The following is a 25,439-nucleotide window of genomic DNA, read 5'->3' as shown; positions in this document are numbered from 1 at the left end:
TTGGAAATAAGGCAGCTACCAGGAGGTAAGTATGAAAAGTACTTGCCTCCTGCAGGCTGCCCAATACTCCTCCCCCAACATAGGATGCAGTGCATGCATTTTTGACGAGTGTGCATCAGCGAGGGGTGTTTTGGATAGGATTGGGGCCTTATTTGTTTATTGGATTTATATGACACTTTCTTCATATTGTTTCAGAGCAACTTACTGAATAAATAGGTGGAGCCTATTTATTCACATGGGTTCCGTTCCGTGACCCAGTGCAATTAAGAAAAAACCCGTTGTGCTAAATTCCATAGAGTTATGCAAATACAATGCAGCCTGACATTTGGGGCTGGAAGGAAACTAAGGCAGCTGTTATCAATCCCCTCCACTCCTTTGCCTCCCCCTCCACTCCCCTCCTCCGCTCCGTACTCAGCTGTCCCCCCTTCTTTCACAGGTGGGATGCTGAGCTTTTAGGAGTCCAGTCCTATGCATTTCTACTCAGAAGTAAAACCCATTGTAGTTAATGGGGCTTACTCCCAGGAAAGTGTGGATCAGGTTGTAGCCTGAGAACCCAGTCCTATGCTTGCCTACTCAGAAGTAAGTCCCATTCTAGTCAGTGGGGCTTACTCCTAGGAAAGTGTGGATCGGATTGTAGCTTAAATCTCATGCTTTGGCCTGCTGGGAAGACTTGCTTGCTGGGCTGTTTTGTTTCCATAGGCTGGAGCACAGAGAGCCTGCACCATCATAGTCTGAAGGGGGGGGGAATTGGGAAACACTCACTGAGTTTTTTAAAGCAGTCCTCTCTGTTGCTACTACACCTGCCCCTGTGTGTGTGAGTGAGTGAGAGCACTCCACCTTGCTGCAAGTGCTCTGGCTACAGAGGTTTTCCGCTCCCCCTTCCCCTCTTCAACCTTGGCTGGCTCAGGGGCTCCAGGAGTCTTACTGTTCCTTTGCAAGGAGAACCTCTTCCATGGCTCCAGGGCTATTTCCCTGCCTGTTCAAGGTGGAGCCTTTTTGCAGTGTTTTGGGCTGCCTTGAAATGGAGCCAGCTCCAGGGCAAAGGTGTGTTTGACTTTCAGTTCCCCCTGCTTTCATTCCTGCTTTGAGACAAATCTGCAGATAAAAAATCCGTGGATAAATAGGTTGCACCTGTATTGTGGATCACTGTAACTCCAAAATGTTGGTAATTAGAACAAGTTATCCTGTGATGGAAACAGAATTATCTCTAGTTCTCCAATGGAGGAAGGGTGCATTCCTTAGTACGGGTTTGTTTGTTTGTTTGTTTGTTTGTTTGTTCGTTCGTTCGTTCGTTCGTTCGTTCGTTTATTGGATTTGTATTCCGCCTTTCTCCCCAAAGGGCACCCAAGGTGGCTTGTGTTTGCTAGGCAGGGTCTAATCAAGTCACATGACCTCCTCTACACAGTGGGCTCTCATTTCCCAGTTCGGCCTTGCCTCCCTGGCAAGAGATCGCAAGTCACTTTGCTCCCTCATTTTGAGGGACTTTTTCACTCTTCTTTTTTCTCTGAAGTAAACTGTTTTTCTACTTTCCTCCTTCTCGCCCCTTGAGGGGCCAGTGCTTTAAGGCACTGGAGGGAAAATGCGGTGAAGCTCCCTCAAGGGCCCGCTTCTGCGGCGAGAACTTAAATGTTTACATTAAGCACATTTGTGCTGGGAGCTTCAAGGCTCCCCCGCATTATTTTTGCCTGAGTCTGTCAAGCGGCAAAGGCAGCGACGGTCCAGAGAAATCATGGTGCCCACTGCCTCGTTCTCCAAGTGCCACCGCGACCCAAATGGGTCCCAAAACTTCACGCCTCACAGCTGTTGTGGCAGAAGTGAAGGAGCTGACAGGCCTCCTCTGCCCACACTTCGAGCTCTGCTCATTGGGGGCAAGGCAGGCACCTTCTATAAATAGAGTGCCCATCCTGCCCAGCAATCCCAAGCTTCAGTAATTTATCTCAGGCCTCTGAGGTGAACTTCTCGGGTGCCATTTTCCTTTCGTACGCTCCGTCCTGAACTAGTAGGTGCGAAGGGTGAGCAGTACCTGTGCAAAAGAAGCACACACCAAAATTGTTTGGTAAGCTTTATTCTTTACCACAGTAAGCTTTGGACACTGCAAATTTCCAAAGTAGATGCACCAGTGGCTGCTTTGGACACTGCAAATTTCCAAAGTAGATGCACCGGTGGCTGCTTTATACCATACCATCATGCCTTCTGAGGGGAAACAGGGTCTTAAAGACCCATGTAATAAGAGAGTTGTAGTTATACTTAAAAGAGTGTTTGAAAACTCCTCATTTTTTATCAGGGCTAGTGCTGCCAGTGCCAATACCCAGGGCTACTTATTACAGGGCAGAAAAACTAGCTGGTGCTGACTCTTCTATCCCTAAGCCTGGGACAGATACTTTAAAGAAGCTAGCTCTATCAACATTCTTGGTTGATATGTCCCTTGATGCACTTCAAATCAGTGCACGTTCCATGACCGCTTCCCTAGTTGCCATGCACAATATCTGACTTAGGCACTGGGACAAAAATGCAGCATCCCAAGCCAGACTTGCAGCCCTGCCCTTTATGAGCAATAAATTTTTTGGCGAAGTTCTTGATCCTGTTTCAGTCAAAAACAATAGGAAAATATTGCCTACTAATCACAAAGAGAATGTTAACACTCAGCATCAGTCTTCTGAGGCCAAGGATGGTCTTTTTGCCCCGAAGAACAACCTGAATTAGAGCTCAGTTGAGCAAATTTATATTGCATCACCACACAGCAAAGTCCTCCAACTTTCTATCTTCCAGTCAGTCCTCTAAGCAGAACAAGGGCAGAATTACCTGATGGCATGCCGCTCAAAGACCCAGTGCTGGTGGGGGGCAATCTCCTCAAGTTTGCACACTGGTGGCCCTTTGTGTACTCCGATGTGTGTACTCTAGAGTCTACTCGGTATTCTTCCTTATTTAAAAAACAGCTTTTCTGGATCTCAAGTGGTTACATAGTCTACCACAAATTCCACAGGAAAAATATCAAATCAGTTCTGGCTTTCCTGGGGAAGGCAGATTTCCTCTGTTCCATAGACCTTTCAGAGGCTTACCTCCATATTTAATCAGGAGGGCCCACAAGCATTATCTCAGATTTTGTTGCACTGGCATCACTTTCAATACAGAGTACTCACAGTCAGGTTGACATCATTCCCCAGGGTCTTCACTAGGATCTTGGTGACAGTTGTGGCTCATCTGCGCCAATAGGGGATCTTTGTTTACCCCTGCCTGGACAATTTTCTACTCAGGGCACCCTCCAGGGTTCAAGTCTTGAACAATGTCCTGACCATGATTAAATCCTTGGAATTCCTGGGATATGTGATCAACCATACAAAGAGTTCCCTTGTTTCTTCCTAGACCCTGGAACACCTCAGGGTTCTCATCAATACAAGATCCTTTCAGGCAGCACCATTTCAGGAGTGTTACCTAAAGTTAAAGGGACTCATGAAATTAGTTTTCACATTGAGCTCCTTGGATGTGATGCAATTATCCAGGCTACTAGGAATACTACTCTCTCTCCAGGACCTAGTAACTTGGGCTCAGTTTCACACAAGGTGGCTTTAAAAAGTCCTCCATCCATTTCAGCCACAAATAGAGAGCTGGGTTCACTTACACATCAGAATTCCCCTGCTTCCACGGATGGTTGCAGAAGGAACAACTTATGAAAGGGGTGAGTGTGGAGGTTCCACACAGAACCATCACAGCCAGCTTATTAGGATAGGGTGCACACACTGTGGGTCTTTTCACTCAGGGCAAGTGGACACCCCAGGAGGCTCTGTAGAGCATAAACCTAGAATGGAAAGCCATTCACCTAGCTCTCAGAGTCTTCCACAGCTCCCTACAAGATCACCATAAACTTGGCAGAACAGACAATGTATCAGCCAAAGCTTTTAAATCACCAAGGAGGCACCAAGGCCCGAGGCCTAGCTCTAGAAGCCTCACTCCTTTTTCACTAGGCGGAGACGAATTTACTCTCCTGACAAGTAAAACACCTAGCAGGATTCCAGTACCTTGATACGCACTGGCGCAGCCTCCAGAGGCTCAGGGAGGCGGAGTGGAGGTTTTTAACCCCAGGCTTTCAAAGGTATGACTCTTCACCTGAGCACTCCAGTCCTGGTTCAGTTCACATCAAGTGACAATGCCCAACTTTGTGATCCTTTTCAAGGTATCAGCAGTAGGGTGCAGAAGCATGGATTATCTAAACACTGAATGGCCCATTCTATATGCCTTCTCCCCTTTTCTGCTTCTCCCACTGGTTCTCAAAGTCATCTGTCTACTACATGCACAAGTCATTCTAGTAGCGCAGATGTGGCCAAGGGGACCCTGGTTCCCAGACTTCCTCAAGTTATCCATCAGAAATGCTTGGAAATTTCCTCCCCATCAAGATCTCCTCTCCCGGGGGCCACTCATTTACCCACAACCTATGCAATTCCACCTGACTATGTGGAGTTTGACAGGGTAGGACTAGCGCGTCTTGGCTACTCTCGATTCCTGCCTTAATGGCATCTAGACACCATTCCACTTACAAAAGTTATGATATCTGGAAAATATTTAGACACTGGTACCTCTACATGGCTTTTTCAGCATCCAATCCCAGTGTGCCCACAGTCTTGACCTTCTTATAAGATGGCTTGGACAAGGGCCTGCGGACTAACACCACAGACAGGCTGCAGCCTTTCAGGGCATCTTAGGAATGGATCTATTGAGTAGGCTATCAGGGCTCCACAGGAGTGGGTCTAGGAACTAAAATATTTCATCTCCCCATGTTAACCACATGTTAAAAGATTCCTGAGAGGCAATAACTCCTGAATCCTCCTCCTGTCAAGAGAATTCCTACTGGGACTTTAAAAGGGTTTTGCACGTTCTCACTACCCCACGTTGCAAACCCCTGGCCAAAACGCCTAGAAGAGAAATCATTTTTGAAGTTTCTGGTCAAAATCGCTTCTGCTGTCAGAGTTTCAGAATTGATTTCCCTATCCGTGCTTCCTGACCATTCTGTGTTTCATAAAGAAAAGGTAATGCTACGTACTGACCACGCTTATTCCCAAAGTAAACTCATTATCTCATAGAGAGCATGAAATCGGTCTTCCCTTCTTTTGCAACAACCAACCCATCCACAAGAGAAAATCTGTCACAGGTTGGATGTGAGAAGAGCACTCCATTTTTATATTTAACATACCAAGCTGCTTCATAAGTCTGAAGCTCTGTTCATTGCCTTTCAAGGAAGCTCCACAGGAAAGAAAATCTTCTCCTCCATTTTAGCATACTGGATAGTGGAATGCATAATAAAGTGGTATAGTATATTGGAGGTCTCTCATCCGGAGGGTGAACACAACCTCTCAGAGGTGTGGCTACCTCAGGTGGGGCTACCTTTGTGAGGTGTGTTGCCAAGCAGCGACGTGGACTTCTCTCCACATCTTCACCAAACTTTATCAGATTGATACCGCTGCTTCTTCAGATGCCTCCCTTGGGAGAAGCATTCTTGAAAAGGTCCTTTATCCCTAAGCAAATGTCCCTATCTACCACCCAGAGGGGGTACTGCTCTTGAACATCCCATACTAAGGAATGCACCCTTCCTCCACTGGAGAAAAGACGAATTCCTTACCTGGGAAGTCTTGTTCTCTGTGGAGGAAGGGTGCATTCCACCCACCTCCTAAAACTGGGGACGTTCTCTCTCCTTGAGATTTTTGGGGGCCAGGAGAAAGTAAAGTTAAAAAACCTTTATTGGCATAAATAATAAAACCAGGGTGTTAAACAGAAAAATATTCATATGCATTAGACTCAACTTCTTGAGTCAATTCTTGTATAAATGCAATGAAGGTACTTTGCCATGTTAGTTGTTAAAATCTCATTCCTGATGGTTAGTAACTGGACGGGAAATAGTAATAATAATAATAATAATAATAATAATAATACAGGTATTTCTATACCGCCTTTCTTGGTCCTCAGATTTCTCCTTAGATTTTATTCAAGGTGGTTTACATAGGTAGGCCTATCCCTGTAGGGATTTTTACAATTTGAAAGAAGGTTTCTATCTTTCAAGAAACCACAGCATTCAGATGTTACTTTCTTGATCTGGTCGCACATTCTGGCCTCCATCCTCCCACGCTCAGAGCAGATGGAATAGCTCGGCTCAGCTTGTCAGCTGCTTCAAGGTCGCACGGTGCCGGTGGCCTCGAACCGGCGACCTTCGGATGTTATCTTCAGGCAAATGGAGGCTCAACCCTCTAGACCAGACCTTCTGCCCAGTACCCTCCTCCTAGTAGACCAGTACCTAGTAGACCAGTACTGTCCTCCTAGTAGGGTACTTCCCCTCTCTTATTCTATGCACCATTTAGCTTGACTCAAGACTCCTAGTTTCTAGTTCTGACTGTGCCTGGAGATTTATTTTCCTATCCGGAGTTACTGTGGAATGGTTCTTAAGCTCGACATACCGTTTGGGAAATGAGAGTCCTCTGTGTGGAGGAGGTCATGTGACTTGATTAGACCCTGCCTAGCAACACAAGGGCAAACCCATACTACGGAATGCACCCTTCCTCCACAGAGAACAAGACTTCCCAGGTAAGGAATTTGTCTTTTTTCTTCAAAAAACACTCAGTAGTAGATTTGAATGTAGCTGCTGAAGGGCATCAGCAAAAAGTTATGATTTTGAAGCACAAAAAAATTACTGAAAAATACGAAAAAACTGAAAAAATTCAATAGAGAATGAATGATAAGAAGGAAGTGTTCTGAGAAGAGAGAAGTCAAAAGAAGGAATTTACATCACAAAAATAAGAAAAGAATTTCACATCTGTTAAATTGTCAGGAAAAAAGCAGAAGAAGGAAGAAGAGATTATAATGGAATTTGTAGGAATAAGGAAGGGAAAGGTTCATGATAAAGGAGATGTTGGGGAAAGAAGGTAGGGTTTGTGAAGAAAGGTTTGTGACATAAGTTTTGAATGAATAAAATGGATAATGTAGTATGAAAGGTGTAAGGGCAGCAATGAGCAGGGAGGAGAACAATGGGCACAATCCTAACTTCTGTTTAGGCTGGCGCAAGCCATAAAGCATGTTTGCGCCTCTTCGGAAGTCAGCTGGGCTGGTGTAGGGACACACGCCAACTTGCAGAGGCTGCATCCAGCCTCCGCACCGACTTGAGAAGGGAGCATTGTGTCTGCTAAGCTGAGCCGACGCAGGAGTCTGGGGAGGTTGGGGAGGAGGCGAGGAGAGTCATTCTGGGGCAGGGGGAGGGTGTTCCAGGGGGCGGGCGGGAAGCAGGACTGGGACCCTGCTGTCGTGCCAGATCCCAACCCTGTTCCCTGAGCAATGCAGAACGGCTTGAAGCTGCTCCATTCTCCTTGAACTTATGCAATCTTGTGAGGTGGCATAAATCTGAGGAGACCCATTGGAACCATGGTGGCTTACCCAGAGGTAAGGGGAAGAGTTTCCCCTTACCTCCAGCTGAGCCACTTCTGGCCCCAATCTTGTGCTGGATACAGTGCAGGCCTCCTGGCCTGACTATTGCAGCAAAGGATAGGATTCCTCTGAATGTTAAGTAGGGGAAAAAAAGGAAGAATGGCTGTATAAGGCAGAGGGAAGATGAACTAGCTCAAGCAGAATGTTACAGTGCTACCAGTGTTGCACAATAGGTAGAATCAAAGGGACAAATGATACTCTTGTCTTCCGATTCTAGACTTCAAACACATTCAGCTGGGAATGTACAACCTGTTTTTTTCTGTTGCAGGACAGGTGATGCACAACAGTATGCAAGGCAGGACAAAAACACAACCAGTATCAGTTGCCCCATTGCATTATTTGAATACAAATTGTTGAAATGTTTTTTAAATCATTTAATCTTTCAGGATTGTATCTGCCTAATGCAAAATATAAGTGTGAAGTATATTATTCCTTTAAGTGTTTATGATTTCCTAATATGAATTTCTCTTTGCAGTAATGTAGTCCGCAGCATACATACACTGTGGTTTAGTAGTATTTTATATATACTGTACTTGGCTCTTTTCTTTTTTCCAAATCTAATATTTTTTCAATAATTTATATTGAAGGGTTTTCTTTTTAAAAAAAACCCTGAAATACAAGGTAAAATGGCATTTCATCATTCTTTATTTTGTGCAGAATTTCATTTTTCTTCTTCAAGTCACAGTCATAACAAAGTGAAACTGACCATCATTGGCATGTCTTCTTATGAAACTTTTACTAAAAAATTTGTGATCAGCCTGACATGTTTTTCTTCATATTATGTCTTTTACTTTAACTCTTAAATAGCAGTAGACATCAAAATTCTATCTGTAGTTTTGCTCTACCTCTAAACTGAGTCATTAAAATATCTAAAGGTATTGTAATTGAGTTCTATTGAGATTAAAAACTGGTTTTTTCCTGAAAAGGTGATCATAAAAGAATTAGTCATAACATTAAAGAGTCATAAAAGGTTATAAAAAAATAAAGTGTATATCTTACATGACTTTCAAGTAGCAGTTTGAGTACCTTTATGACAGTAGATATTTCAGTGTATTAAAGAAAATCATTCAACAAACATCAGTGATACGCTGGGTCTCATTCACAATGTGTTTGCTAACCTGTATTTTGGTTTATTTTTTGTGTAATAAAGATGTCAATACTATTTACCCCCAAAGCAGGTGCAGTTAATAATCAAAGCAGACCACAAAGCCATAGCAGTGGAGAATTTAGCCTGCTTCATGATCATGAAGCATGGTCCAGCAGCAGCAGCAGTCCTATCCAGTATTTGAAAAGCCATACCAGGTCTAGCCCTGTACTTCATCATAAAATGTCAGAAACGCTGGATAGACGAGGCACGTGGAGAATTATGACCAACTCCCCTGGAAGTGAAGTAGTTTCTTTGCAGCAATTTTTGGAAGAAAGTAATAAGGTTACTTCAGCTGAGGTAAGTTGAAAAGCTACTTAAGTTTAGGAAGCAAAGCATAACATTGCTGAGATTTTGTATGATTTGTGTTATACCAGATTGCAAAACAGTGGGTTTTGAAAACCAGTGAAGTCAATTTGATAATTTTGATTTTATGCCCCAAATTCAGAATTGGTAAGGAAATTTGGAAAGAAATAATTGGCAAACTGGGTAGGATTTTAGCAGTTTAAAAATGTGTATTCTGAGTTTCTCACATTGGTTTGTTTCAAAGATTTAATACCCTACCTTTCCAGTTCCAGAAGAGGAAGCTCCAGGTGGCTTACAAACACAATAAATGACAATCAGTAATCAAAAACAGAATTAAAACACTACTACCAACTATTAGGAAAACTATTCAAAGCATCTTCTGTAAAAGACATAATGACCAGCATGTATAAGCAAATTTGGAAATAGAAACTAAATGTTACAAGTCATGGTGTGGGTGGTCTTTCTGTGAATACTGAAATATAGGGGAGTTTTGAAGAGGCCTCTGCTAAACTCCCTCAGAGCTGCTTCAGTACATAATCCAAATTGCAATTGGATTCATATTCATAAGCAAGCCATCCAGCTTACTGGGTGACCTTGGGCTAGTCACTGTTCTCCCGGTCTAGCGTATCTCACAGGGTGGTTGTAAGGCTAAAAAGAGGGGAAGGAGTCATTTCCAGCTCCCTGACTCCCTTGGAGGAAGAGCAGTTTATAAACATGAAAAATAAATAACTTTGTAGTACCTTTCATAGTGCATCATTCATTTATAAAAGACTTTGTCGCCTTTCTCCACAATCGGGGTTCTCAAGGCAGTTAACAAGACTTACATAAAATAATAAAATGAAAAAAAAGTGGAAGCGGCACAGCATTGAGCCTTCTCTGTAGTGGCACTATAGCTATGAAATTCCCTTCCAGGGGAACTACCCCCTCTCTCATGGCTTTTCAGCAAGGGCTCACAATGTTTCTGATTCGTTTTGTGAGTGTTTGATGTGTCATCTGTCTGCTCCCTGTGCCTCTATATGCCTTTTTTGTTTTATTGTTGTTTGTATTGTGGTGTTTGTATATGTTTTTGTTAAAGTCTACTATTGTAAGCCGCCTGGGGAGGAAGCCCCCAGCAGAGGAAAGGCGGGATATAAATCTTTTAAATGAATAATAATAAACCCTTGTCTGGTTATGCTTGGTATGTATTAGCAGATATGCCATTGCCAAAAGAACTCAGAGGGATGGAAAAACTATGGTTTTAATTCTGAGGCATCTTCATACTGCTTGTGACCTTGCGTTGGCATCATGTGGTATTTTGTTCACCATATACTTTATGTTGAGATGTCACAAATCTGGTTCCTTCCTCCCATAACTAGAACTGGAATGCCATCTAGAACATTGCTCTGGTTGTGTCTGGTGCTGTTAGGAGCCTTGGAGAGGCCATGCGCAGCCTCTCCATGGTTCTGAAAGCCACCTGGAGCCTTTTTCCAGTAACTTCCGATTTTTGACGAAAATTGGGAAGTTGCTGAAAAAGGGCTTCGGGTGACTTTCTGAGCCCTGAAGAGGCAGCGCACAGTGGCACACGGCATCTCCCAAGGCTCAGAAAACCTCCCACATGTGACCTGAATTACATTCCAGTTGCGTCCAGGAGGTCTTCAGTGGGGCAAGCTGCTGGTTTGGAACCCTCCAAGAGTCAAATCCATGAATGCCAAATCCGCAGATAAAGACTTCCCACTTCCCCACATTGAAATAACCTGAACTATTCTCAAACAGATCTTACTATGGTGTTGGTTTGCACTTTCCTTCCTGGTCCATTCCTTCCTTTCCTCTCATTAAAATTTCCAGTGAATATTTTGCTTCTGTATTCCTATCTTGACTTAACTAAGCTGGAACTTCTCCAGTCCCTTCTGTTTATATATAAAGGAAAGACGTGGGTGTGGTTGTATGTTAATGCCAAATTCTCAAGCATTAAAATATCCTACTTAACTTGGGAGATTCTTTTCAAAATGATTAAGGCTGCAATCCTGTTCACATTTATTTGGGAATAAATGCCATTGAATTTAAGAGGACTTACTTCTGAGTAAATGTGTAGGAGATTGTACTGTGAGTCTGTGATTAGGGATTTGACATTTAAACATTCATCTGCAATTTTATAATAGTTATCTTTTTCCTCACATATCTGATGAAAATAGAGAACAGGGTGGTTGTCAACATTCTCGTTAAAGTAAATTTCGTAACATTTTTGTATGAAAAAGAAGATTGCTCATTATACTGGTTGAATAAACTGAATTCATCCAGAGAACTTAATTTCTGTTTATCTTCTCCAATATAAACCTTCCCTATGAAACCAGATAGGCTGGATGGTAATCTTGGTCTAATTTATTGCCTTGTACTTTAACAGTTTTCTGAAGAACCAGGCACAGCAGTTTTCTCAGATTACTTGACAGTACAGTACAACCTTTTAGCAAATGCCATAGCTTCTTTGAATCAAGAGTTGCAGGTGTATTTGTATACAGGTGACTGGTTTTTTAATAAGCCTTGCTTTGGAGAATTCATTTGAAAAGGGAGGGCAGCCTTGTTCTCTTCTTGAAACTTGGATTTTTTCCAAGGACTCCCAACTGGGAATTCCAAATCCGGAAACTTGTACAATGATTTCAGGCTTAAGTTCTCTTGAACAAGATGTTCAGGTTGCTAAGGAAATTTTTAGTCAGTTAGTGGGAAGGATATGAGAGATTAGAAAGAGAAATGGTAATGTCTGGTTGAATTTCTTGATTCTGGAGAAAAAACATCAGTTTAGAAAGATGTACTGCTATATCCAGAAATCAGAATATCAAGGTAAGTGTGTTTCTTTATCAGCCTATAGAGGTGTACATTTAAAGAGGAAAATATGTCATGGTCAGTACATAAGCATAAGATGAAACTATGTAATGGCTTTATATGATTGTGCTGTAGAAGTTATCAAAACTCTTTCTTATGTTCTGAACAATAAAATCAGAAACTGAGTAAACTTTCTGGATGTCTTTTGCAGATAAAGTCATCAAGTCAAGATAATCTTTTGGATGAAGTAATGAAAATTTTTTCTGAAAATGCTGAATTATCAGGAAGAGAGAAACTCCGGAAACAATCATCAGGCAGTAGTGGTATTGCAAGATCACAGAGTGTGAAAACCACAACTGAGTTCTCTGATGGAAAGCTAGGGAAAGAAGAATACTTTGCAAGGTCCAATATGCGTAGAATGGAAGGTCCTAACTTCTCTTCAAAAACACTTACAGCAGGCACTAAAGGGAAGGCCAAGCCTGTTAAGGAAAATGTACACAGAGACCTATCACAACGACAATCAAAAGATAATAACCCTTATGCTACCTTACCTCGCGCAAGCAGTGTAATTTCAACTGCTGAAGGAACTACTCGAAGGACAAGCATCCACGATTTTTTATCTAAGGACACCAGGCAACCGGTATCAGTTGACCCGAGTCCACCAACAGCTGGCAGAAGTGTCCCATCAGCTTCTAGTGAGTACAGTCCTCATCAACAGTCCTCTGTTTTTCATTGTACTCCTTATGCTGCAGTTACCTTGTCAGAAAATGACCTGGGTAATATAGCTACACTAGATCATTCTACATATATATCAGGAAAGCCTAAGAATTCAAGGACAGGGAAGACAAATTTAACTGCTGAAACATTTTCTTGTAGTAACATACACAGTGATAAGGTGGGCATGTCAACAAGAGGTATTGAGAAGCTTTCTGCAGTTTGTTTCTCCAGGCCTTTTTTGTCAATTAACACTGAATTAGTAAGCAATGTAAGTGCGCTACCCCAGTGGCCTGTATCAAAAACAGCTGATAACACATTTGGCTCATCAGTGAAATCTCCACAGAGAGATCACAGACCAATTTCTGAGAATCAGAAATCTGATAACCGAAACATAGAGGGGACTCAAAATAGTAGTGAATGTACTGTCCCTGCACGTGTAAGTGCTAGTGAGAGTGAAACATCATTACCAGTTTGTGAAGATAATCAAACTCTTTGGTATGAATATGGTTGTGTATGAGACGTACAAATAATATGAAGTACATTCTTGTTTGCAATGTAGATGTTCTTGTTCATGTTCATCATGAACAGCTTAGGCAATGTTTAAATTGTTTACTAGCTAGGATAGTATCTAGGTGTACCCAGATGTATACACTTTTCTCTGAAATATGGAGAATTCACTTTTTTCCCCTTAACATGTGGGTGAATGTAAAAATTGTAACCATGCCAAAGTTTGCATGATACATTAACCGCACTGTGTATTTTCTGCATGCCTTTTAAATGCCTTAATAATACAAGCTAACGGTCTGTATTTTTATTTTCTATGTGTTACAAATATTTGTTTTCTGTACATTGCTGGATGCATGCTAACCCAGTTGCATGCTGCTGTGCCAGAAATGGCATTAAAAAACCAGGTAACTTTTAGCAACGGTAATTTCTTCAGTTTCCTTTCCTTTCAGATGCACTAGTATCATGTGGATTATACATTTGATCCAAATCAAACTCAAGTTAGTTGTGACGAAGTCTGAGTTAAACCCAGTGGAACAACTTAGTTATGACTAACTTAAGTTTCAGTGCTTAATGAATACTGGCCAATCCAGTACATGTTTACTTGGAAGTAAGCCCCATTTTGTTCAGGGGGGCTTAATTCCAGTTATGTGTGCATAGGATTGCACTACTAGTCATAACTACCTTAAGCTAGATTGAAGGCTTTTAGTAAAAAAAATTTCCCCCTCTTTCTAGTGAAAAGAGTATAGAAGGGATTCTGCACTTCTAGCTTTTTATTTATGCCATGTATAAATTCTAATCAAGAAAAACGTTCTAGTAAAAATAATTCCGTGCTTCTATTTTGCACACTAAGTATGATACTGTTCATAATAATAAGGCAATATGGTTTAGAAACCCAAATGGCGACCTTTTTATAGCAGTTGCATTGAAAAGACTGACCCACTCCATCTTTTTCCCATTTGTGTGCTTTTCCACCCCATGCTTGATGTACTTCTGTGGTCATGTATTGTCTTATCTATAGAGCTTTATCTGAATTTTTATTATATAGCTTTATCTGAATTTTTACAGTGTATTAAAATAAAAAATAAAATGGTATGGTCGTATTATTTTTTTCTGTTCAGGAATATGAGAGTTTATTAGAAAATGATGCACAAAATATTTTTAAAATTGGGGTAAGATCCAAAGAAGAGAAACTTTCAGACTATAGCTGTGCGCCGCTTAACAACTGCCTGCTTAACAACAAACCGCATATATGACAGTGGTCAAAGCACAACAAAGAAGCTCTTAATGAGGCAGTCAGGTCTCCCATAGCCTGCAGCAGAGTGTCTGTTGACACAACAAAGAAACTCTTAATGCAAAGAAGCAGCTGTCTATCTCCAGTAGCCTGTGCAGCCAGGGAGTGTGTGTTGACACAACAAAGCACTAAATTGGGCTGGATGTTCGCTTAACAACCTAATCACATAATAACAGGGATTGGAGAATCTATCCCCATTGTTAAGTGATGCACACCTGTACCAATGGGCTTGGGTTGGCTTATTTTTATTTGAAGAGCTGGATCCCATATCATATTACAATCTGGTTTTGGAAACTCCCTCATATTCTAAACAGGTATGCCATATGCATTAGTGGCTACTGTTCAAGAAACACAAGTTCAAGAGCCCTTTGGAACCTTCAGAAGAACTTTAGATCTTTAAGAGTAGAAAATAGTGCCTCTATTATATCTAATCTAATGAATGAATGAATCTAATATCATAGTTCATTTAAATCCTTTTAATTCACTACCATCTGTGAAGAACATTTAAATATCACTTGAGCATAGTAGATAAGAGTTCTAAATTTCAACTTCAAAAAATGTTCATTGTATGTCATAGGTCAGGATCCAAAAGCTGTTTTAGGAATGGTTTCTTTGAACATCAGAATCCCATTCATCCCCTACCACAATGTGTTTTTGAAAGTCTCATCTTTACTTACAGTTTGCCGTGTGGTAAATGTGTTCTCATGTTTAAAGGGAAAATTGGTATCAATGATTGATTATAATGATTGATACCAATTGGTATTAATCCATTGGTAAGAACCATTAATGTTATGTTTATATAAAAACCTACATAAAGAAAATGAGACTTCTGAAAAAAAGGAATGCTAATGTTCCATTTTTTATTGTAAACTTTTGTATTCTTCCTGCAAAAATAATCAAGGCAGCAAATAAAATAAAAATTAATGTATCCCAAAATTAAAAATTAAATCTGCATGGCGGTCTTCTTGAATGTGTGGTAACCCTCTCTAAAAGTAGCTGAAGATTGCTTTTTTACATCTAGAAGCAGCAAAACCAGAATGCTGTAGGAACAGCTCACTGTTTTTTTCCTTAGGTAATTTCTGGACTGTCTCTAGCTGACAAAATTAAGTACATTTTTCTTTTATCCATCTTAAAATAAGAAGGGGGGGCAATCAACTTGAATCCACATCATTGTTAAACTGAAATATTTTATGTAAGCCACCTTAATCCCATTTTCTTCAATAGGAGGACATGTGTTAGAGTGCAATCCTACCCTGTGCTGGAACAGGCAATCCAAGAGGCTTGTGCTGTATCCAGCACAAGATGGGGGCCCAAAGTAGCTCAGCCAGAGGCAAGGGGAAATTTTTGCCCTTACCTCCAGGTAACGCGCCCTTGCACCACCTCCTGACGTGATACAAGTCTGAGCGGAGCAACTTGAAGCCACTCCAAACTCCCCAGGAATGGGTGTTGGGATCTAGCATAAGTGCTGGATCCCAGCCCTGTCTCCTGCTCCTCACCCATCTGCCCCCTGGGCCGCCCACCACCCACCCTCCCCCCATCCAGGAACACCTCCCTCCCATCTCCTCCCCACCCACCCCATAGCTTTGCGTCAGCCCGCCTGAGCCAACGCAAGGCACACTGCAGAAACTGCCATGGAGGCTGGATTCAGCCTCTGTGTGCCGGTGCACCTCTGTGCGCCAGTGTGGCTTACTTCCAAGGAGGCGCAAACGTGCTTTATAGCACATTTGCAACGCTCCTAGGCCAGTGCAAGGGTCTTGCGTTAGCCCATGTGAAGGGCAGGATTGTGCCCTCAAACAGGTAAATTTTGAACTTTTTTTTTTTAACTAAGGTGATTCAGTAAGGTTTGGGAGAAGGGGCTTAACAGAATAAAAACTTTGTTGTAGATATAAAATAACCTCCCTGTCTTTCCATAGTACAGGGTTATGCAGCCAACAAATGTCCTATAAATGCTCACTGATAACATTTTGTTTCTGGATGAAATCTTTACACAGTTAATTAGAGAATGCAGTTAATTGCAGTGCTAGCAGCATTGTAAGTATTAAGTCAGTACCACTGCCATCTTTGTCGGGCACACGAGCATAGTCTAGTTTTTGTGCTGATTATACTAGAATTGTTTTTAAAGAAAACATATTACCCATTAAAAACACAGAATTATAAAACACTATTATAATTGTGTATCATTTTTTTTAAAAAAATTTCCAAAGAGGACCTCCACAGCTTTTGAACTTACTATGCAGAATGTGGCTGCACAAATGGGTAGTACTTATGTCACTGACAACATAACTCCCTGCATCCCATGTCTGCACCATTTTGTTACCCTTTAGACATTTTTGTTCTGTTAATGTTCTCACTTTCTTTATACAGTATTAGACACAATCCGCTCATTTCAGTGGAAGTAGGAATAGTTAAAAGTTAAAGCCTGGGAAAGCATTCACTGATGAAAAGTGAAATCCAGAATGGATGTACTATTAGAGGAAAGTCATAGTATCATGTATTCGGTTTGTACCATTCATACGTCCTGCTGACCACTTCTTATAGCAAAATAACAATCTGGAAAACAGTGTCCGTAACTAGAAGTAACTTGTACTATCCAGATCTTACGTTAGTGAAAGTGAGTTCCCACCATTGTTTCCTGTATAAGAAATCCTCTGTAATCTCCATTGCTCTATTGAAAAATAATGCTGAGCTTAATGAGACTTACAGCCCAATCCTAAACTGCCTGGTGCATGGAGGAAAAGCGGTGCCAAAATGGCAACTGATGTATCCTGTGGGTGCTGGGAAGCCACCGGAGGTCTCCTTGTGGGAATGGGACATTTGTCTCCTTCCCCTGAGTAAGGGTACAAGCCCCTGAGTAAGGGCACAAGGGTACAAGTGGGGCTTCTCAAGTCTGTGCTGGCTCTTTTGCCAGTACTGACTTGAGAACCTCTGTATCAGGCTTTTTAGTCCGACATGGAGGATAGAATCTGGAGAAGAAGGCCTCTGCAAGTCCCACCCCCCTCCCAAAGTTCTGTCTCACCTCCAGGCATCCTCCACATGGTGCTGGGCCCAGCACCAGTTGGCTTTACATGCTTTACAGCACATTTACAACACCTGGCACCAGCCCTGGGGCTCAGTCCAGCACTAATGACCAATAGGATTGGGCTCTTAAACAGCCGCATGACTTGACTCTTCTTGTTTGACCTATTTGTTATTTCCTTTAACTGATTCCTACATTGCTTCACCACATAGTACAGAACACTAATTTCTTGCTGTATTGCACCTACAGCTTTAGTCTGTTTTGATCCTGGAAATGATCGTATAAGAGCCAGCTCACTTCATCAGCTGATACTCATAAATTTCTGTGTTACCATACAATGAAGAAATGGTGATTGCTAGATGTTTTTGGAAATGGTGTTATTTATTTTACTCAAATAAGCCCACTGTGTTCAGTAGATTTAGGATGTACTGTAATCCTAACTTACTCACAGAAAACAAACATGTCTAGTGATGGTTTCACTGCAATTTTGTTTCATAAATTATCCATTCCTACATTTATCACTCCACTTTAGAGGTCTCAAAAGAGGGTTGATTAATAATGCAGTAATTCTGGTATAAATTATAAACAGGTAGGTAGGTAGAGAAGTAATGTACAGTTGATTCTGCATGTGGGCATCATTTATTGCACACTTCAACAGTTTTCTTTGGTTGTTTGAAATTACCCTTAAATCAAATAGAACCACTGTCCCAACAGAAGCATAAGGAACTGAATTAATTGGTATGTTGTGATTTGGTGTTAATTGGTTTGCTTGCAAGAAAAGGCTTGCTTGAAGCTCTGCTCTTCTAAGCCAATAGCTAATTTACGATAATTTGGCTCTGCATGTTCCATTTTGTTGCATGTAATGATGATTTTCTGCTTTACAGATTTGTTTGTTAGGGTGAATAAATTAGTTGCATATTCTCTGCTGATGCTATTAGTCATAGTTCCATAAATTTCCAAGTCTTTTCATTTTTTAGCGAAGTTCAGTATTCTTAGAATTGAGCTTTGATCACCTGTGGATAGCCTGGGGGGAACTATCTAAGATCATGATGATGAAGATAATAATAAATGAAATGAATATTAACATAATAAATTTGTTTATTATTGTTATAATATTGTAACAATCAGTGGTGTTCCTACCTTTCCTCCTTATTCCTTTTCTTCATTTTTGTAACCTTTCCACCAGTCATATCGAACAATATATGTTGCAATGTGAGAACATTTTGTTCCCCCCTGCTAAACAAATAACATGAAATGCTTTTCTTCTGCAGATGTGGAAGCTAAACCAGACCACAGAAATTCAAAAAGCAGGTCTAGGGAGCAACAAAGCTCCTAATTCTATTGCCCCACTACATGAGATGTGGGCCAAGTGGTGAGTTTTCTACCCAGCATGTAAATGAGATCGTTTTCATTTACAGAGGAAAAAAACTAACATTTTATAAATAATACAAGTGCACATTGCATTAACAGTTGTAAATTGTGCTTGCGTTAAGTGGCTCTCTTATCATGCTTACTGCTGAAGCCAAACTAGAGACTGACACTTTGTTTTATTTGATCAGACAAGGAGTGTCCAGTTTCTTAAACTCACCTTCCTTTTCCTGGACCTGTTACCATATTCATTTTGTGTTTTCTCTGTAGTCTTATATAAATAGCAGTTTTGTTCATCCCAGCATCTGAGGAACCAGCTGTTTTGGGTGTCCCAAGATTGCACTGTGTACGTCATACCACTTTGTTAAGATATGATTTATATTTAAGAAATTCAGAAATATTTGCTTAAAATGATCAGGGCTGTGTATACCACACACACACACATGCGTGCGCGCACACACACACACACACACACACACACACACACACATGAGTACCAAGAAAAACTGGTTTCTATGACATATAAAAGCTGGTTTCTATGAACTGATTGTACCTTTTGCCTTATATGACTGCTATTTGATTAATTTGCATAATTTATTCCCTTTTTTAATGATTGCCAAGATTCTCAGTAAGCTGAATTCCACACCCTATCACATTCTCCACTGTTTTGAGTCCCACAGAATTGTAGGATATGCATAACCCTGTGTATGGTGCACATAAAAATATATATTTCTACAGCTGCTCTGTGGTTACCAGAGAATGCCAGTATTCAATAATGTACTCTTTTTCTTATCACCTTCTTAAATCATTTCTGCTGTGTCCTGCTAGCCCTTTTGGTAACTTTACTCTGGATTTTTATATCTTTTCTATATCTTTTTAAAACTGCTCTTACATTTTCTTTCTTCTCTTTCTGCTTTTCAATTGATCACAGAGAGAAAAGTGTCCTTCAGTATCTCAGTATGAAGCCTATTTATTTCTGAAGTAACAAGGCATCCAGCTATAAGAATCATGTTTTAAAAAAACCAAACCAATATGTTAAGGAAAGTTTTTACAGGCCTACATGAATACAGCAGTCAAGAAATACAAATCTTCTTTCCTTGAATCAAGGAACTATACTGGTGACTCCTGCTGATTTTTGTAAAAGATGGAATCTATTGCACATTGCACTGTTAAGATCTACTGAAAAAGGACAATTTTCATCTCTCTAAGGACCAAGGGTTATGTGGTCGCAAGAATGACTCCAGGAATCCAATTACTACTTCTTTTGTTCCTTTATGAATTTAGCCACCATTTGCTTCTGCTTCTGCTAATAATTAGCAATATTTAGTTCTGTAAATCTAAAAGGGGAAAAGGCTGTAGTATATTGTGGAATTTGTTGTAAATACAGGTACAAAAAAAAGAGCCCCACAAGCTTATTGGCACTTCACACCCCATTGGGTTTTCATAATTTGCATGAAGTTGCTCTTCATAAAACAGGACTCTGTTGATTTATTTTTGTGCATATGGTAAAAAGAAATTGAAAGTGGACTTGAAAACATAACACCTTAATCCACACATCATTAATTCATCTTTCTCATGTGTATTCTTTATACAAGTTTCACAACACAACAATATTTTTGTAGGAAAGGAACAGAAGATTCTGGGAACTTTCTTTTTCAATAGAATTATATTGTTTTGAACATACCATTTTCAATGTAAAATATTTTACATTTACGTATTTTTTATTTTTACTTGTTGGTTTTTTTAATTTGTGATTTTGCTATGACAATGATGACTTAGAAAGATGCTTTTTGGTAAAAGACCAATGTAACTATGCTCATGATCTGATCTGTGTTTTGCAAACCATACCTTTTGTGTAAGGCCCTTAATAAGTTGTCCTGGTTTTCTTCTTTATAATTTTGTTTGCATTAATTAATGTTGTTGGTACTTTTAAAATATTTGTATGCATTTGTTGTCTTCAAAACTCTTGCAAAGGGCACTAGAAAATAGATTTGGTTAATCCTGGGAAATGTACATGAAGTCCTGGTTTATATTAAATTTCAGAGTTTTATTTTCTTACAAGCCAATGTGTTAATATTTCCATGACATGTATCAGATTTACCGTTTAACCTCATAGGGTACTGCCCCGCTAGCACCTATGCACATTTAAACCCCACCATCACCTTTCACTTTTATCTCAGCCCATTTTCTCTCATGAGTACAGTTGCAGTATATCTAAATTCTTGTTGAACTGGGGCCACTGCCTTTACTCTTGCTTAGTACATTTCATATGTAAAATGTTTTATTATAATCATCAGGCTTTTTGCTTACCATTAATAATGTTATTTCTGACAAGTTAGAATAGTGTCTGCCTCTCCAGTTGGCAAACAGAAGGCAATGCCACATCTCACATTAAGCAAACTAGGGGTCGAAGCTGGTTGCAGCCTAAATCCAGCTTCTAGGAGCAGCATGCAGGTGGAACCCCTGACACATCCATGGCTCTGTGATGCATCATTCTCAAGACTCACCTTCCTCACCCAGCTGGTTATCTGTGCAGAGTACTTACAACTACAGGATGTGGAGACCTTAAGGGTCTGTTCAGCTTCAAGGTAGCTGCTTCCTACCCTCTACAAAGGAGGGTAAGATTCTGGCCATGACTTCTGAGTCCACTATCTTTACAGAAATGCATGTGTATGCTTTGTGTGGTTTTTGTTTAATCCTTTTCCAAAATAAAATATTTAAGCATATGAGACTTGCAGTGGGATAAGCACTCCATTTCAATTTGGGAAGAACAGGCGAGAATTGGTATTAGTCATATGAAGGTCACAGGGAACAATTTCTATTATGTTTGGATGAGATAGTACTGCTGCACAATTTGCCCATCACACTACCCCTCATTATTTGGATCTAGCTAGTTCATGTCACCACACCCAATGTTTATATGAGTTAGAATCCATATGAACATTGTTTCCAGGTGCATCAGCCCATTCAAGTGAATTTGTTCTAGCTTTCCAAGTCTGTCTAGACTAGAGGAAGGCAACATGATCAAAATGGATTTGACTCAGTATCCAGGTACAGTTCATATACAGTATTCAAAGGAATTTCTAATAACAGTGAAAGACCTGACATCACTTTCAGAAGGCTGAACACAAAGGAACTTATGTCAGATGCAGGGAATGGCATCATGACGCAGGTTGTGTCTTGCTGCTTTCTGTGCTCCCTGAAGCACTTGGTGGGCCACTGTGAGATACAGGAAGCTGGACTAGATGGGCCTTTGGCATGATCCAGCAGGTCTCATGTTCTTATGAACTTCCCAAGGTCCAGGTTTTGTGCGCTTCAGAGGATCCCCATTTCCCGATGTTCCTCTTGAAATTGAGGTCAGCAAGCCCTTATATAATTATAAACTACAACACCAGTAAAAAGACCTAGTTTTTGAATAAATGTATCCAAAAGCACCAGAAACCCACTCAGCACGTTTGTGAACTAAACCTAGCAGTACACTTTACCAGAAATTATTCTGCCACAGAGCTGGAAACAGATTGGCAAATCTATTTAAGTGTAGCCACTTCCAGACAGAGCCTCTGATTTATGCCATACCACCACAAACATTTCTAAACATGGGTATAGGTAGGGGATAGTGAAACTAGCCACAGAGAACTGTGGATTAGTATGAATAGACCCCCAAGACAATGTATGTTTAAGGTTCTGTTGCTTTGTTAGAACTTTTGAGAACAATTGTGCATTTGCCAGTCCTCTGATTGACCATACCTGTTTTCTTATGATTTGCACCTTTTTGAGCTTTGCACTTGTTATATACATGTATATGTGACCTAAAATTTCATTTCATAGGCATGTTGCATTTTTACAGGAAACTATATTATGTAGTGCAGGGGTGTCAAACATAAGGCCAGCAGGCCAAATGTGCCCCCAGGAAGCAATTTATCTGGCTCCTGTTAAAATTGGGCTCTCCCAGCTTGATAATTGGTCTCTCTCATATCTTGAAAATATGAAGATTTGCACATTTTCTCTTCTGTCATTTGCAGCTGAGTTTCTATGTGAAAACAAAGTGCTTGTTTCTGGCCATCATCTGCTTAATGATGTCACTTCTGGCCTTGAGCAGACACTATGAATGCTAACTTCAGCCCTGTGTATGAAACCAGTTTGACATCCCTGACCTAGAGCTTTAAAATTTTAAAGGTGAATTATGCCACAACCATCATATTATTTAGATGGGCCTTGCACAAGAGAAGTTGATAATACCCTTTCGTAATGTACCTACTGGGACAACCAACTGAATTTAGCACTACATGTAACAGGGTTTTTCTTAGCATATTTCAAAGTGTTAAAAATGAAATACAGTTTTCCCTTTCCACTGATCTTTCTCGAAGGAAGAGGTTTATGGGCTGTAAGTAATTTCTTTCTGTAGTTCTTCTTTAGCAAACCTAGTAATTTGTTCTTTGTAAAACCAGTTGCTGTTCTGTTAGCAGATTAACTGAAAACATTTTGTTGGGAGAACCTAAGGCCCCATAGTAATGTTAGCTTCCTCTTCCAGAGCACATTGAGGACTATAACCTGGTTCCCCTAATTTTTATAGACTTCACCCCTTTTGCATACATAAAGAAAACTGAAATTTGTCATCCCTTTCATCCCCATTTCATTAGTTTACACAGTTTATAAATATATTAACAATTTTTAAAAATTGTTTATAAAATATATGATAGCATCAGGAAAAGTGTGTCACTTAACCATCCTTTGAAATTCTAGCATCTTTGGAATTAAATGCAAGGGCTTTTTCACTGCACATGACAATTTTCAACAGCTACAAAACAGAAACTGGAAATCTGTTGTAATACAATGAAATGTTTTAATTTCCACTCTGTTGCTATGGCTACAATCGCCATCTCTAGAATGCATTATTTCTTGAAATATTTTGTGTTTCACAAGAGAGTGTAGCTCTAACAACGGAGCCAGTGTATGTTTTTCAGTATAAACTCTATTGTGTGTAACTCAAACATTAAGAATAGAACTGCCTTAAAAAGAGAGAGCCTGGGTGTGACACAAACTGTTTAAACACTGTTTTACAGAAGCTCTTATTTAAAGCTATAGTTTTTCCTTTTTTACCCCTACTAAAGAGTTTTGTAATGTTTGCCATTGTACACTACTTAATTATGTTATTAAAATTTCAAGCCAAATAACTCTTCAGTCTTCCACCTTTTTTTTTTCCTTCAGAAGCAGCATTTGTTTACTTTCCAAGAGGTCTGTAATCAGTTGAGTAAAACTGTAAGGTGAAATGTAAATTCTTAAGAGTTCCATATCTGGAAGACGGAGATCAAATATGTCTATAAGCTTCAACCACTAAAGTTGTAACATAATAAGGATAAATGCATCCATATTTGAAATACTGTGCAGTGTTGGAGCCATTGCATCCAGAAAAAGATAGTGGAGAGCTGGAAAAGATGCAGAATCAGAAGTGATCAAGGAGTTGGAGCACCTTCCCTACAAAAAAAAAAAAAGCACCTCCTTTTCAGTTAAAAAAATTCGGGGGAACTGGACAGAGGTTTACAGAATTATTCATGATTTGAAAAACATGGATAGAATTTTCATCTCATAATAGGGGTCACCCAATTAAAATAATGGGCAGCAGATTCAGAAGAGTTACGACAGTAGTTCACATAACATGTTTAATTTATGGACTACCCTGCCTCAGGATGCAGTGGTGACCACAGGCTCAGGTCTGGTCTAAACATGCAGCAGAAGAAAGTAAGAGAACAGACCACAATCCTTCACACTGCAAATATGAGACACAATTTTTGCATATAAGATCCTTGATTAGAAGGATCATTAGTCCAGTGCATGTTTTAAGACACAGGCTTCTACCGACCATTTCCAGTTATTTACTACTAAAAACACTGCTGGAGAAATAACCAGCACTGGGCTGTTTAGAGCACAAATTTGTCTGGAACAGGTTATGCTGGCAAAAGTGGCTATGTTGGGAACTGTGTGGATAAAGTTATAGCCCAAATCTTAATGGTTATGGTCACCAGAGACTGGGGTTAGCCCCTTTTCCAATGGACAAAACATGGACTCCACCCAGGGGCTGTGAAACCTGAAATGCTGCCTGATGCAGGCATCGTTCTGCCACCTCTGTGCTAAAAATCCCCCCCCCAGCTCTTATGGTGCTCTTTGCATGCTGTGTTGAAACACAGAAGTGCAGTGCGCAAGAAACCTGGTAAGTAGGGGAATGAGCAGCTTGGTGCTGAAGCATGAAGCAGAATCTGTGTCATGTTCACAACAGCTCAAAACTGATCATTCTTGGACTGAGGGAGGGAGGCAGCAGTGATTGGAGTGTGGTGGTAGCACATTTGGGAGACGGGCACCCCAAGTCTACTGTCACTTCAGACCCCTCAAAATCTGCCACTGATACAGTATGAATGGGCCAACCCTGAGTCTGAGCTATGAGTGCCTCACATAGACTGGTATGGCTGAAAATGCTTCATTGCAGTCACACTTCATCCCATGTTGCTGTCCACTCCAGTGGGGAAAGCAAAAGAGCTGTACTGCACTGGGGGACCTATATTCTGGTGAGGGTTTCCTCCAGCCATGGTACTGGGTAGACCAACCGTCCCTAATAGGGACACCACACCTATATAAACCTTCCCTCTGAATACACACCAAGCATTGATTTTTGGTATTTTGTTCTTTTCATATAATGGATACACAATATGTTTGCTAGAGCCATAATGTTCTATAAATGGGCATTTGTCAATCTTGATTCTAGGTGAAGTATTCAAACTAACTGATTAATTTCTTCCAAACTCCCTATTGGTGGGGCTCCAGAATAAATGGCTTATAGG

The 25,439-nt window shown here is 40.5% G+C and overlaps 1 protein-coding gene across 3 annotated transcripts in view; it reads left to right on the top strand.

Moving 5' to 3' along the window:
* The window catches only part of CCDC88A (coiled-coil domain containing 88A), a 156,626-nt gene extending 132,855 nt beyond the window's left edge, over window positions 1-23,771 (top strand). For 2 of the 3 annotated variants that reach the window (XM_066626045.1, XM_066626036.1), the window contains 4 exons: window positions 8,637-8,905; window positions 11,919-12,402; window positions 18,510-18,610; window positions 19,538-23,771. In XM_066626045.1, the coding sequence (XP_066482142.1) occupies window positions 8,637-8,905; window positions 11,919-12,402; window positions 18,510-18,574 (818 nt within the window). In that variant the 3' untranslated portion in view covers window positions 18,575-18,610; window positions 19,538-23,771. Of the gene's footprint in view, window positions 1-8,636; window positions 8,906-11,918; window positions 13,908-18,509; window positions 18,611-19,537 lie in introns of those variants that run through there. The other variant, XM_066626027.1, reaches the window with a different exon arrangement.
* Window positions 23,772-25,439: the final 1,668 nt, after the last annotated feature.

This window comes from Tiliqua scincoides, chromosome 1 (genome assembly GCF_035046505.1).
Source record: "Tiliqua scincoides isolate rTilSci1 chromosome 1, rTilSci1.hap2, whole genome shotgun sequence".
NCBI lineage: Eukaryota > Metazoa > Chordata > Lepidosauria > Squamata > Scincidae > Tiliqua > Tiliqua scincoides.
This window is presented reverse-complemented; position numbering and strand designations above follow the sequence as displayed.